This window comes from Alosa alosa, chromosome 5 (genome assembly GCF_017589495.1).
Source record: "Alosa alosa isolate M-15738 ecotype Scorff River chromosome 5, AALO_Geno_1.1, whole genome shotgun sequence".
NCBI classification, from domain to species: Eukaryota; Metazoa; Chordata; class Actinopteri; order Clupeiformes; family Clupeidae; genus Alosa; species Alosa alosa.
The window spans coordinates 6,380,826-6,392,846 of record NC_063193.1 but is presented as its reverse complement, the minus strand read 5'-3'; the positions used below and the strand labels follow the sequence as shown (position 1 = coordinate 6,392,846).

General features: G+C 46.4%; 1 protein-coding gene across 4 annotated transcripts in view; it reads right to left on the bottom strand.

Annotated features, from left to right (window-relative positions):
* LOC125294254 (oxysterol-binding protein 2-like) overlaps nt 1–12,021 on the bottom strand; it is an 83,176-nt gene extending 71,155 nt beyond the window's left edge. For 2 of the 4 annotated variants that reach the window (XM_048242773.1, XM_048242774.1), the window contains exons 1-3: nt 11,570–12,021; nt 5,980–6,027; nt 1,189–1,397 (exon numbers count right to left, since the gene is read on the bottom strand). In XM_048242773.1, coding sequence (XP_048098730.1) covers nt 1,189–1,397; nt 5,980–6,027; nt 11,570–12,021 — 709 coding nt within the window. The remainder of the gene's footprint in view (nt 1–1,188; nt 1,398–5,979; nt 6,028–11,569) is intronic. The other 2 variants (XM_048242775.1, XM_048242776.1) reach the window with 1 other exon arrangement.

The following is a 12,021-nucleotide window of genomic DNA, read 5'->3' as shown; positions in this document are numbered from 1 at the left end:
CTTCAGCAAACAAGCTCTCAAATTAAGCAAAACAGCAAAGTAAATCATCCGAGCATCAGGCCATTAGCAGCCAGGCTACAGGGTACAGGGGAGTAGAGCAAGACTTCAGCAAGGCCAAAACAATACAGTTGCTACAGCACTATAAAAGCATCACATCAATACACACACATCAGCAATTTTGTGATAGTAAACCAGTATTGTAACACTGGCAGAAATAGGTCAATATACCAGCCCTTTGATGGTCCTGAGCCAACACTACAGCACAGTTCATTCTGGCTTTGGATCACCGTGTTCACAACACATTAAGCCAGGTTACAGCACTCAACCATGTCAGGTATACCAGATGTAAAAAGATTTATCAAACAAATGGCGGTGAACCATCTTGTCAGCATGAACAGAGTTCAGTAAGAGAAGCTGCCACTGTAAGCTGTTCCCACAAGAGTGTTGCACAGTACAGAGACACAGGTGTAAGCAGGCAGGGCAGCAGCCCAGTATCATTAGAAAGCATCATGTCAGGACTACAGCACTCACGCTGAGCGAGGCTATAAAACACACACACACACACACACACACACACACACACACACACACACACACACACACACACACACACACACACACACACACACACACACACAGGTCTGAGGAAAAGCCAGGCTTGAACACTAGGACCACCACAAAGAGTGGTGAAATGGTGAACAGCTGCAACATTACTCCAGAACCAAACACGTACAAGAACTCAGTCAAATGTCCCCTTCAACAGCACCACAAACCAGCAGAGACGACACTAGGGGAGTATTGCAATGTGGCAGTTAGTGACAACTGAAGATAAACTCACTCAGAGTAAGTGGCGAACCTGTGAAAGTAAAAAGCCCTGTGGCTGTGGCTATGTGTTGCTGGGAGAGTGAAGTCATAGGGCTCTGTTTGTTATCAGGGAGTTCACCACAGTTAGTTTACTCAGGTTTGTCACCAAACCACTTACTTGGAATACCCCCACCCCCACCCTCCCTCCTCTCCACCCATGCGTCCCTGCATCCCATATGGCCTCAGTGAGATAGCTGCTCATCGTGCAGATGATAAGCTACCCAGGTTTGTCACTTAATTGCATATTTGGAATACTTCCCCAGACGAATGGGCAGAAGGAGAGATAAAGTACACACTTGGTCCCACGATCCCCGGCTTGCTCACCTGACTGGTTGTTCATCATGCGTATGGCCTTGGCTTTGGCCAGCTCCAGAGCGGTGACCCAGCGCTGGCGCTCCACCTCGGTGCTGGCCTTCAGGTGGTAGGTGCGCCCGCCGCTGCTCAGCACGATGTTGCACGCGTCCTCCGTGTCGATGTGCGCTGTGGCCAGGTTGATGGTGCCACGGCACGTGTGCGCCATCTCCGCCTGCGTCCTGGACAGGGTCCGGGGGGGGGGGTGATGTTCACACACACACACACAATAAACATAACCACACACAATAAACATAACCACACACACACACACAAACAAGCACACACAGACATAGATACAGACACAAATGGGGTGAGGTGGGTGATTGGGACCAACATGTTCACGAATACACACATATACACACATATAAACATAAACACACACACACACACAAACAAGCACACACAGACATATATACAAACACACACACAAGAGAGGGCAGGAAGCAAAACAGGGAGAAAAGAGAGAAGCAACAACATGAGTTTAGTCAGGTGAATCAGACCTATACACTGAAGCAGCACAACATGATTTACAGACAGTATGTTCACAGGTCATCTTTGGACTTAAATTCATAAAGACCAATCCAACTGAACCAGGCAGTATAGATTTATGTGTTACCTTGGGGATGCAGAAAAGTAAAAAAGAAGACTACTGCACATGCACTGCTACAATCCCGGCCATACATTCACACACACACACACACACACACACACACACACACACACACACACACACACACACACACCTAAACACACACACACACACACACACACACACACACACACACAGCCTAAACACACGTATGCATAGCAGTTGCCAGCACGGCAGCACCTCATGCATGTTTACAATGTATAACATACAATGTCACAACGTTTTTTCTCTCTCTCTCTCTCTCCCTCCCTAACCCCACACACACACACACACACATACACACACACACACACACAGAGTCAGAGTCAGTAGCACTCACATAAGGCACACACAACACTCAATCATACTAAGTGACTGTGCTGTGATTTTAACCCAGCAGTGTCAGGGGGCTAGTGTGAGCATGCACACATACATTCATGCATGTGTGTGTGTGTGTGTGTGTGTGTGTGTGTGTGCGTGCGTGCGAATCCCACTGTGGCTTACAAGTGCGTTTTCACCAGGCCAGAGAATGCAGGATAACAAGGCCATTGTGTGTCCACCGGCCCCCAATGTGGACAAAAGCAAACAATGAGTGTGCAAAGAGATGAGAGAGAGAGGGAGAGAGAGAGATGAGAGAGGGAGAGATGAGAGAGGGGCGCCAGAACACAGCACACAGTGTTGGTGAACAACGTGCAAGAGGAAAACTTGGGAAACACAACAGAAACACAGAGAGAAAGGAGAAGAGAGAGAGAGAGAGCGAGAGAAAGAGAGAGAGAGGGAGAGGGAGGGAGGGAGAGGGAGTTTCAGGGAAAAAAGCATCAAGCAAATCACTTTGAGAAAGAGAGAGTGAGACATTAGGAAAAAGTTGCATCAAGCAACAAAAAAAAGAGTGATAGAGATGAGAGAAATACTGTAGATGAGAGCTAGAGATATACTGTTTCCCTTAATGTTGTCAATGTTCTAATTGTTACTATAAAAATTGTTATGCTGTTTTGCTTGTGCTTTGGCAACACTATACCTACAGGCATGCTAATAAAGCAACCTTGAACTGAAATTTAATTGAATTGAGAGAGAGAGAGAGAGATAAAGAGGATGAGAGTTAGAGAGAGAGAGAGAGAGAGAGGATAAGAACTAGATCTATATAAAGAGAATGAGAGATATACTGTAGATGGCAGACATACAGCATTCTGTTGTGGAAGAGTATAGACTAGTATTCATCCTGGAATGAGCATGACTCAGGCCTGGAGGGATCCCTAACTAACCAATGCTCTGTTAGCACCCCCAGCCCACTGTGTGTCTCTCCTCTCCTCCCTCCCTCCCTCTCCCCTCTCCCCTCTCCTCTCCTCCTCCCTCTCCTCTCTCTCCCTCCTCCTCCCTCCCCCCCCTCCTCCTCACTCCAGTCCTCCTCTCACCCTCCTTCCTTCTCCTCTCCCTTCTCTCTCCTCTCCCTCTCCTCTCCTCTCTCCTCTCCCCTCTCTCTCTCCTCTCTCCCCCTCCTCTCCCTCTCCTCTCCTTTCCTCTCCTCTCTCTCTCCCCTCCCCTCTCCTCTTCTCTCTTCTCTCCTCTCCAGCACTGCTAGGCTATCTGTTATGTCATCCTCCACTCAGTGCCCTGAGGATAGACAAGCACTTTCTTACATTTCACCCCAACTACGGAAAGAAAGAAAGCCAGCCAGGGCACGAGACGGTGCACATGAAAGGAAGAGAGGAAGGAACTGAGCCAGCCAGAGAGAAGAGAACAAGGGGTGTCGGAGCACAAGTTCTCCATGCAATAACAACAGACAATATAAAGGGTGGGTACAGCACAAACTAAACAGCTGACGTTTTGCAAAGGTGCATGATGCACAGTATTTGCCAGATATGCATCCTATTTGACTGCCTCAGAAGGAGGCCCTTCTGAGTTCTGCCAGAATGTGTATGGTCAAGAGAAAATAAGACAAAAAACACACTTTCTGGGATGCTCAGTTCTCACTAGTATAATGATTGTGTGTGTGTGTGTGTGTGTGTGTGTGTGTGTGTGTGTGTGTGTGTGTGTGTGTGTGTGTGTGTAGTATATGCATTACACTCCCTTATTGACCCCTACACCCTTACTGCCAACACCAGCTGTCTTCCAGCCTCTCTCTGCCAACAGCACCAGCGGGAACACACGCACTTACACACACACACACACACACTTACACACACACACACACACACACACACACACACACACACACACACACACACACACACACACACACACACACACACACACACACACACCCTCCCACACACATACTCACACATTTGTATAAAGAGATCACACAGCATGACATCACACACTCAACATGGAAAGTAGCAGGCTAAAACACCAGACAATCCCAGGCCTCTTCTATGAACTGCTGTTCTGGGTTCACAGGGTGCGGGGGCACACACACACACACACACACACACACACACACACACAAACACACACACCATGGCTCCATTATACAAACATCAGCAGACACACACTACACACTGTGCTGGAACTCAGCAAAACGACAGGGATGAGGGGCGGGGATTGAGAGGGGGTGAAAGAGAAAGAGTAAACGAAAGAAAGAGAGACTGTAAAAAAAGAAGCTCGCTGCTGGCCTGGCCTATTTGTTGTTTTAGAGGAAAGTCCAGCCAGCCCAAAAGTAACAGCTCCAAGGTTAAGGGGGAGTATTGTACGTGTTTGTATGTGTGTGTGGGGGGGGGGGGGGCAGATAGCCTCATCCTCTGCCCCCCTCCATGATTGGCCTGCTCCACACTCAGGTGACAGACAGGAAGTGAGACGAGGGTGGGACCATGGGGACCAAGTGGGCCTATCGCCGGAGGTTAGAGAGAACGCAGGAAGGCAGACACAGAAGAAGGGAGTCCCAGTAAAAGGCCGGCAGACAAGCACAAGTCACAAGACACACAAACACACTCAGCATTAACTGACCAATCAGCAGCACTGGAACCCAGCAGGCCAGCCGCTGAACCCCAATAGTCAAAGGACAGGCTCGTGCAAAAGTATGAGAAACAGAAAAAAGAAAGACAGAAAGAAAGAATGAAGGAATGAATGAATGAATAAAAGAAAGAAAAAACTGAAAATAAGGATAGAGAGGTAAAAAGAAAAGGAAACCAACACACAAACAAACACAAACAAAACAAAACAGGCAAACAAATCTGCTTCTAGCAGAAAGCCACAGCTTTTTCCGTGATCTAGCACCCATAACATTCTGTATGGCACGGCAGCTTTAGCGCTTCTTACGCAGGGATAAATGGGTCAGAAGTAAACACGGGGGAGGACCGGAGAGACTCGTGCAGATGTGCGCTGGGAAAGGATGGCCTGGGCCCCCAGTCTGAGAGGAGGTGCAGCAGGAGCAGGGAGGAGGAGGAGGTGGAGCAGGGTGGAGGAGGTGGGGGGAGGGAAGCTTCCACAAGGCCCGTCTGAGCTGGGAGGTTAAGCCGAGCAAAGACAAGTGAGAAGAGAGATGGAGGGAGGGAAGGAGAATAGAGTAAAAAGGGAGCAAAGAGAGGAAAGACTGAGGGAGAGAGAAAAGAGAGGAGAATGAGGGGGGAGTGAGGAAGAAAAGCAAAAAGAAGGAGACAGAGAGAGAGAGAGAAATTAAGGAAGATAGATAGATAGATAGATAGATAGATAGATAGATAGATAGATAGATACTTTATTGATTCCCCAAGGGGAAATTCAAGAAGCAGAGGGAGACGGAGAGAGGGGGCATGGTGTGAGGGAGGCTAAACAGAGCACACAAGGCTAGAGAGGAAAAAAGGGAAACTTTGAGGAATAACAGAGAGAGTGCTTAGAAGAAAGTGACTCACTGACATAGTGCCAGGAAGAAACAGAGAGAGAGATAGGTAGGAGCAGCAAACTCCACTGAACAACTAGAGGAAATGAGAGGAGGAGGAGAAAGAGGGGGATAGGGAAAGAAAGAAACACAGAGAGAGAGATGAAGCAGCATACTTCACTGAATAACTAGAGGAAATGAGAAGAGGGGGAGGAGAAGGAGGATGAAGAGGAGGAGGAAGAGGATGATGAAGAGGATGATGAAGAGGAGGAGAGTGGAAAGACGAGGAAGAGGAGCAAGAGGAGGACTTGCTCAGCATTGAGGGCTGTAGAGAGGGCTTTACCTGTTGTTTCCCTGAGCACACATCCTCACAAAACACATATCCACCGATCTGAGTGCGTGGAAAAGACAGAACAGCATCACAGCATCACAACACACACACAGCACAAGCACAGGCAAAAAGCACACGGACCGTGTTTACACTGTGTAGTGAAGAAGAGAAAACCCAGAAAGAGAGAAAATGAAAATGTGTGTGTGTGTGTGTGTGTGTGTGTGTGTGTGTGTGTGTGTACATGAGGGAGAGAAAAAACAACCAAAGAGGGTTGCACGCATAATAAAATACACCAGCAGAACAACTAAAGGAGGAGAGAGGGAAGGATCTGACAGGCATTACCAACCAACATCACCAACCCTTCTTCTTCAATTCCATACTTGGTAAAAACACTAGCTGTTAGGGATGTGCCAGAACTTCCTAATATCTAGATACCAGTACAGTTTTTGATTACACTTTACTTGACAGTGTCGACATACGAGTGACATGACGCTGTCATAAACATGTCATAAATGTTTATGACAACGCTTCTGTCATTAAGTGTCATTCGGTTTTTGTCAAAACAAGTTAGGGTTAGCATTAGGGTTAGGGTTAAAGGTTAGGATTAGGCTTAGGGTTCATGTGTCATGACAGTGTCATGTCACTCTTATGTCAATACTGTCAAGTAAAGTGTTACCCAGTTTTTTTCTCCATGATTAGCACTATATTTATGAATCAGTTAATTACATGTTTATAAATGTGCCCCAAGATGCACATCTGATGTAGAACAGGTACAGAAAGCGGAGTTTAAACTGAAGGCGAGAAAGACTTCATCGGATGATGATGCACTAGAATATTTTTTTTATTTTTTTGTGTATGCACAGCTTTCAAGACTTGAGCTGTTGTGACTTGTGTCAAAGAAAACAGTGGTGAATAATATTATTATATCGTAATTTATATTGTTAATGTATATTGCAAATGACCATGTAATATTGTGATATACTTTATCCTTAAAGCAGGCCTCGTTGGCAAGCCAAACTTGGCTGGGCATCCATCAATGAATGAAGCAGCTGGATAAGGACTTTCAGCTGACTTCTCAGCAGAAAGTGGTGTGTGTGTGTGTGTGTGTGTGTGTGTGTGTGGCTGGATAATCTTGATTAGCCCGCTCAAGTGGATTTCTTTTGGCGAGGTGAGACTAAGACAGGGATGAGAACATTAAAGCTGGGAGGGGGAAGGCAATTAATAAATTACAGCCGGAAGCCAGAAGAACTTAAGAGGCATGAATCAGGGAGTGAACCAAGGGAAGAGAGGAGAGAAACAGAGAGAGGGAGAGAGGAGAGGAACAGAGAGAGGGAGAGAGGAGAGAAACAGAGAGAGGGAGAGAGGAGAAAAAGACTGATGGTAGTAGTGTGATGTGAATATGCAGTGTCAGAGAGAGGGAGGACGTTTTGTGTGTGTGTGTGAATGTGCGTGTGTGTGTGTGTGTGCATGTGTGTGTGTGTGTGTGTGTAGGGGGATGACTCAGAAAAGCAAATGCAACGTTGCATTTACGCAAAGCTATTACATTTTAACAGGCTTAAGTGCTGAACATGTCAACCTCACTCTCTCGGGTCCCAAGACAGATTACAACTTGAAAAAAGTTTGGAATCAGCATCACATGGCTTTGGATAGGGGTTCCCATATTCATTCATGCTCACATCTTTCATCTTTTTTTTTCAGGGAAAATGTGATGAGACTTATCAAGAGGGAGCAAGGGGTAGGAGGTGGCAAGAAAACCTCTGAACTGAGCTCACTTGACCCACTGCTAAGAAGAACAGGCTGCCATGTTAAGCGGCAGCAGGTGTGTTAGAACACCTTCCTTTCTTCTGTGACAATACGTTGATTGGCTGGAATCGTTTTGGCCAGGCCACTTTACCTGTTCACCATTCACAGAGGTTTTTATATATAATATAGCTCACACTATACACACAGCTAGAGGACCATAAAAAGAGCAACTCACTGATTTTGACAAAAGACATATTGGATTAGAATCAAACACTGCACCTAGTCAAAAACTAAACAAATCAATAGAAAGGTGAACGCTAGATGCCTGGTCCAAGGCAAATGATGGTGACCAAATGGACGAAAGAAGAGATGTGCAACAGTGTAATGTCAAGATTCTAAGGAAGTTTCAGGACAAAAGGTCAGTGACCTCTCTGACTTAATGACCAAAAAAGGAAAGAAACCATAACATCGGGCTTACGCTAAACTTCTAACACAGACTTTCTGTTTCCATTGTGTGCTTTTATTACTGTTCTTTTATTTATTTATTTATTGTATTATTGTTGTTGTTGGTTCTTCTTCTTCTTCGTTTGTCTCCAAGTTAGAACTGAGCCATATTGTGAGTGCCATGTGCTGTACATGTGGACAACAAACAGATCTGCACTAACCAAGACGCAAAGCAATGCAAAGCAGTCAGACTGCTGGGGCCACTCATTGCTGTGGAAGTTGTGCAATCTCACCTTGGACCAGAAGAACATTGACCGCTGCTGAACACTGACTATTTACATCCATTTCCTTTGGGGGTTGGGGACGTAGTACTGCTAGTCAGGGAAAATTCTGCTGGTCACTTATTTTCCACCCTGAGCATGTCAGGTAAGTCAGTAATGAAAGTGCTGGGGGAGTGAAGGGGGAGGAGAAAGTGCTGATGGCACAGTAACTCTCTAATGCGTTAGTGGAGCATCGACTCTAGCCAGATTGGTTGGTTGGGGGGTGGAGGGTGGGTGGTGGTAGTGGTGGTAGTGGTGGTGGGGGGAGGTGCAAGTGTACAATAATTCCATATAGGTTCCTGTGTGAAGGTTGAAAATCGATTCTATTTCCCATACTGTCCATTTAAATCAGGCCCAAGCTAAAGAGGCTAGGAAGAATCTCATCATATATACGCATCTTGATATTTAGACACATTTGTAGACAGACATATGCATGCACTGGTACAAACAAACTACCACACACACATACACCCAGAACACTACACACACACAAGACACACACACACACACACACACACACACACACACACAGAGACACACACAAACACACTCACACACACAGGGGCGGAGTGGGGCACTAAAATCCACCGGGAAAATTCTGACGGCACCGGCCCCCCTCCCATCATCATTGGATAAACCAGAAACACATTCCCCATTCCCAGGAGGCTTTGTTCCATTCTAGCCTAGGCCTGCGTTAATTTAAGAACAAACAAACAAATTAAATTGTCATTTTTTTTTATTTGTGACCATGAAAGTTCTGTAACGCCTGAATAATACAAAAATGAATTAAGATAAAAAATGAAGGCTAGCCTTCACAAAAAGCAGCATGGGAGAGATGAGTGTGCAGGGTAACCATGAATGACATATAGACAGTGAGCGAGTGGTATAAATATTGGTTGGACTTCTTAGACCTCCGAAGTGTAAGTCTCAAAGATTTTCGCGGAATATTCTGTAGGCCTATCTGTTTCTCATGTACATGCCGCGCCGCGTTAAAAGCTCTATGCACATCGGCCCGCGTTAAAAGCTCTATGCACATCGGCCCGCACATCGTCCGGCCCACCGGGAACACTCCCGACCGTCCCGATTGCCACTCCGCCCCTGCTCACACACACAGACATGTGCGTGTGCGCACACACACACACACCACACACACACCACACACACACATACACACACACATACATAAAAAAAGCAGTGGAAGGAGTAGAGCAGTGCAGTGTGTTAATCAGCCTCCCCAGTGAGAAGGCTCGGAGCTCGGAGCTTGAAGTGCGCCGCTGGCCCTTCTGCTCTCAGATGTCGGCAGGCTTGCCTTACATCACAGGAGCGGCAATCACCTTCAAACATAATGGACTATTAATAGATTGGCGGGGCGGAGGGTGTTCTGTGGGGGGTGTGGATGGAACAGAGGGACAGAGCTCTTGCCTTTCACTGTCAGTACAAACCCCAGTGTCAGCTTCCCCTCGCCTCACCCCCTGTACCGCACAAGGGAGAGGAAAGAGAGACCTGGAGCTCCCTCCGCGAGGGTGAACTCAGGTGGAGGGCTCAGGTGAGCACAAACCTCCTCACCAAAAGTTCTGCTCTGGCGAACCGAGCAAAGCGTCATGGAAAAAAAGTGATCGAGAGGAGTCACAAACAGACACACACACTATGCACGTACACACACACTGTGCATGTACACACACACACACACACACACACACACACACACAAAGATGTAATGGATGTGTTTGCACCTTATCTTACTGCAACCTCCTGTTTGAGTTGAAAGACAACATTTTCAATTCAATTTTTCTCAATTACACAACTGAGGACAGCCTGACTGAGATAAGGAGAGCCTCCGTGTTTATAGTATCTTAACCTTCAACCGTTAGTGAACGTGTGTGTGTCTTTCTGCATGTGTGCCACTTTCCCCCAGATGCAGCACAACGAAGCACTTTGAATATCTCCTCCTGCCACGTCACTGGGTCAGCAGGACCTTGAGGGAGCAGACCTACATGTTGTAATGAACCAATTACAGGAACAAAGAGAGATTACATTCTGTGACAGCTGGCTTATATGTGAGTGGCCTTGCACCTCTTCTATGCTCTTTTACAGCAGGCAAAGGGAAACATGAACTGCCTCAGTTGGAGGGCACACAAACAACAGGTGTCACTGGCAGTGGCACGGCGCACAGGTGTCACCTGTAGGGCATTTGATGTAGATTAGATGCTTCTGGCTTATACCATGATGACAGATCTTATCGCGTTACAGTGTCCGAGACTTGCAGGAGGCTATTTGAGAATGATATGATGTCACCTCTATGTTTGGTTCAGAGAGCACTCCAGGTAATAGTCAATTTACTATTGAGACATTTACCTGGCTATTATGCAACAATGACACAGAGACAATAAACTTTGGTGTCATTGTTTCTTTTCCCCAACTCACCTTTTCCCACTCTCATCTTAATGACTTAGGACTTAGACATTGGCATTGTCAGTCAGCAGTTTAAAGTCGTGGTTCTATTCTAAAACCTGATTATCATTTCTTCAATTTTGTCTGGTTGAAAATAGCAAGTTGTGTCTAAATATTGCAAAATGTACCTTAATGAAGCCTGTGCTTATTTTCTGGTATAATAATAACGCTATTACTATCGGTGGCACTGGTCGCCTGGTACCACCAGATAACGAGATGTAGGGAGTAGAAATGTTTTCGTTGGGGTTAAGGATAGTGTCCACCTAGGAAGCTAGCCAGTCATATGACGGTGATGGCAGAAGGATGGGTCAATGCTTGCTAACTAGCAGCTACCTAACCAGATACGTGTGAGTGTGTCTGACAGGTCGGACTCAAAATGTCCACAACAACGAAGTTGCCAGGGGTTCTCAAGCAAACTTATGAAGTGAAACATTTGGATAGTGAGCTAACGCCAGTTGCATTAACTGTTCCGAGTTAGCAAAACGTAGCAAAATCGTTCATGACAGTCCAGAAGTCGCATTAAAGATGACCAGCTAGCCTGCTAAACAAATGCGTTCAGTTTATTAACCTACCAACCAAGCTGCATATAGTTTAAAACACAATGCATATCCATTTCTGGTTGGCATTATCAAACCTAATGTTACCTGTAATATGACAGAAGACCATTGCTGAGGACAAACCATCTGCGTTGATATCCTTTTAGATAGTTAGTCCATTTAAATAGCCAGCCTTTGTAAGTATCCGAGCCTGGAGCTGGTGTTCCAGCAGTTGTGGATCCCGAACCCTTCCCCTGGTCGCTCATCCTTTGATCCGCTTCAGAATGGGGTTCGTGGGGTAAACAGGGCACAGCGGTAAGGATCGAAACTATCCTGCTTAAGCCGCTGCAGGGAGCGGCCGTCCTCCCCATACACACACCGCCTATGAGTCTGGGTGGCAAGGCGGAGGAGGGTCTGAATCTAGGGGAGCGAATGAGAGCGAGGAAGGTAAAAAAACACTGCGTACCCCATTCACATGACGCTGGATGTAGGAGACAGAAGCAGAGGAGGAGACTGATGCTGCGACGGAAAACGTCCCTTCTCCTGGTGTGACGTGACAT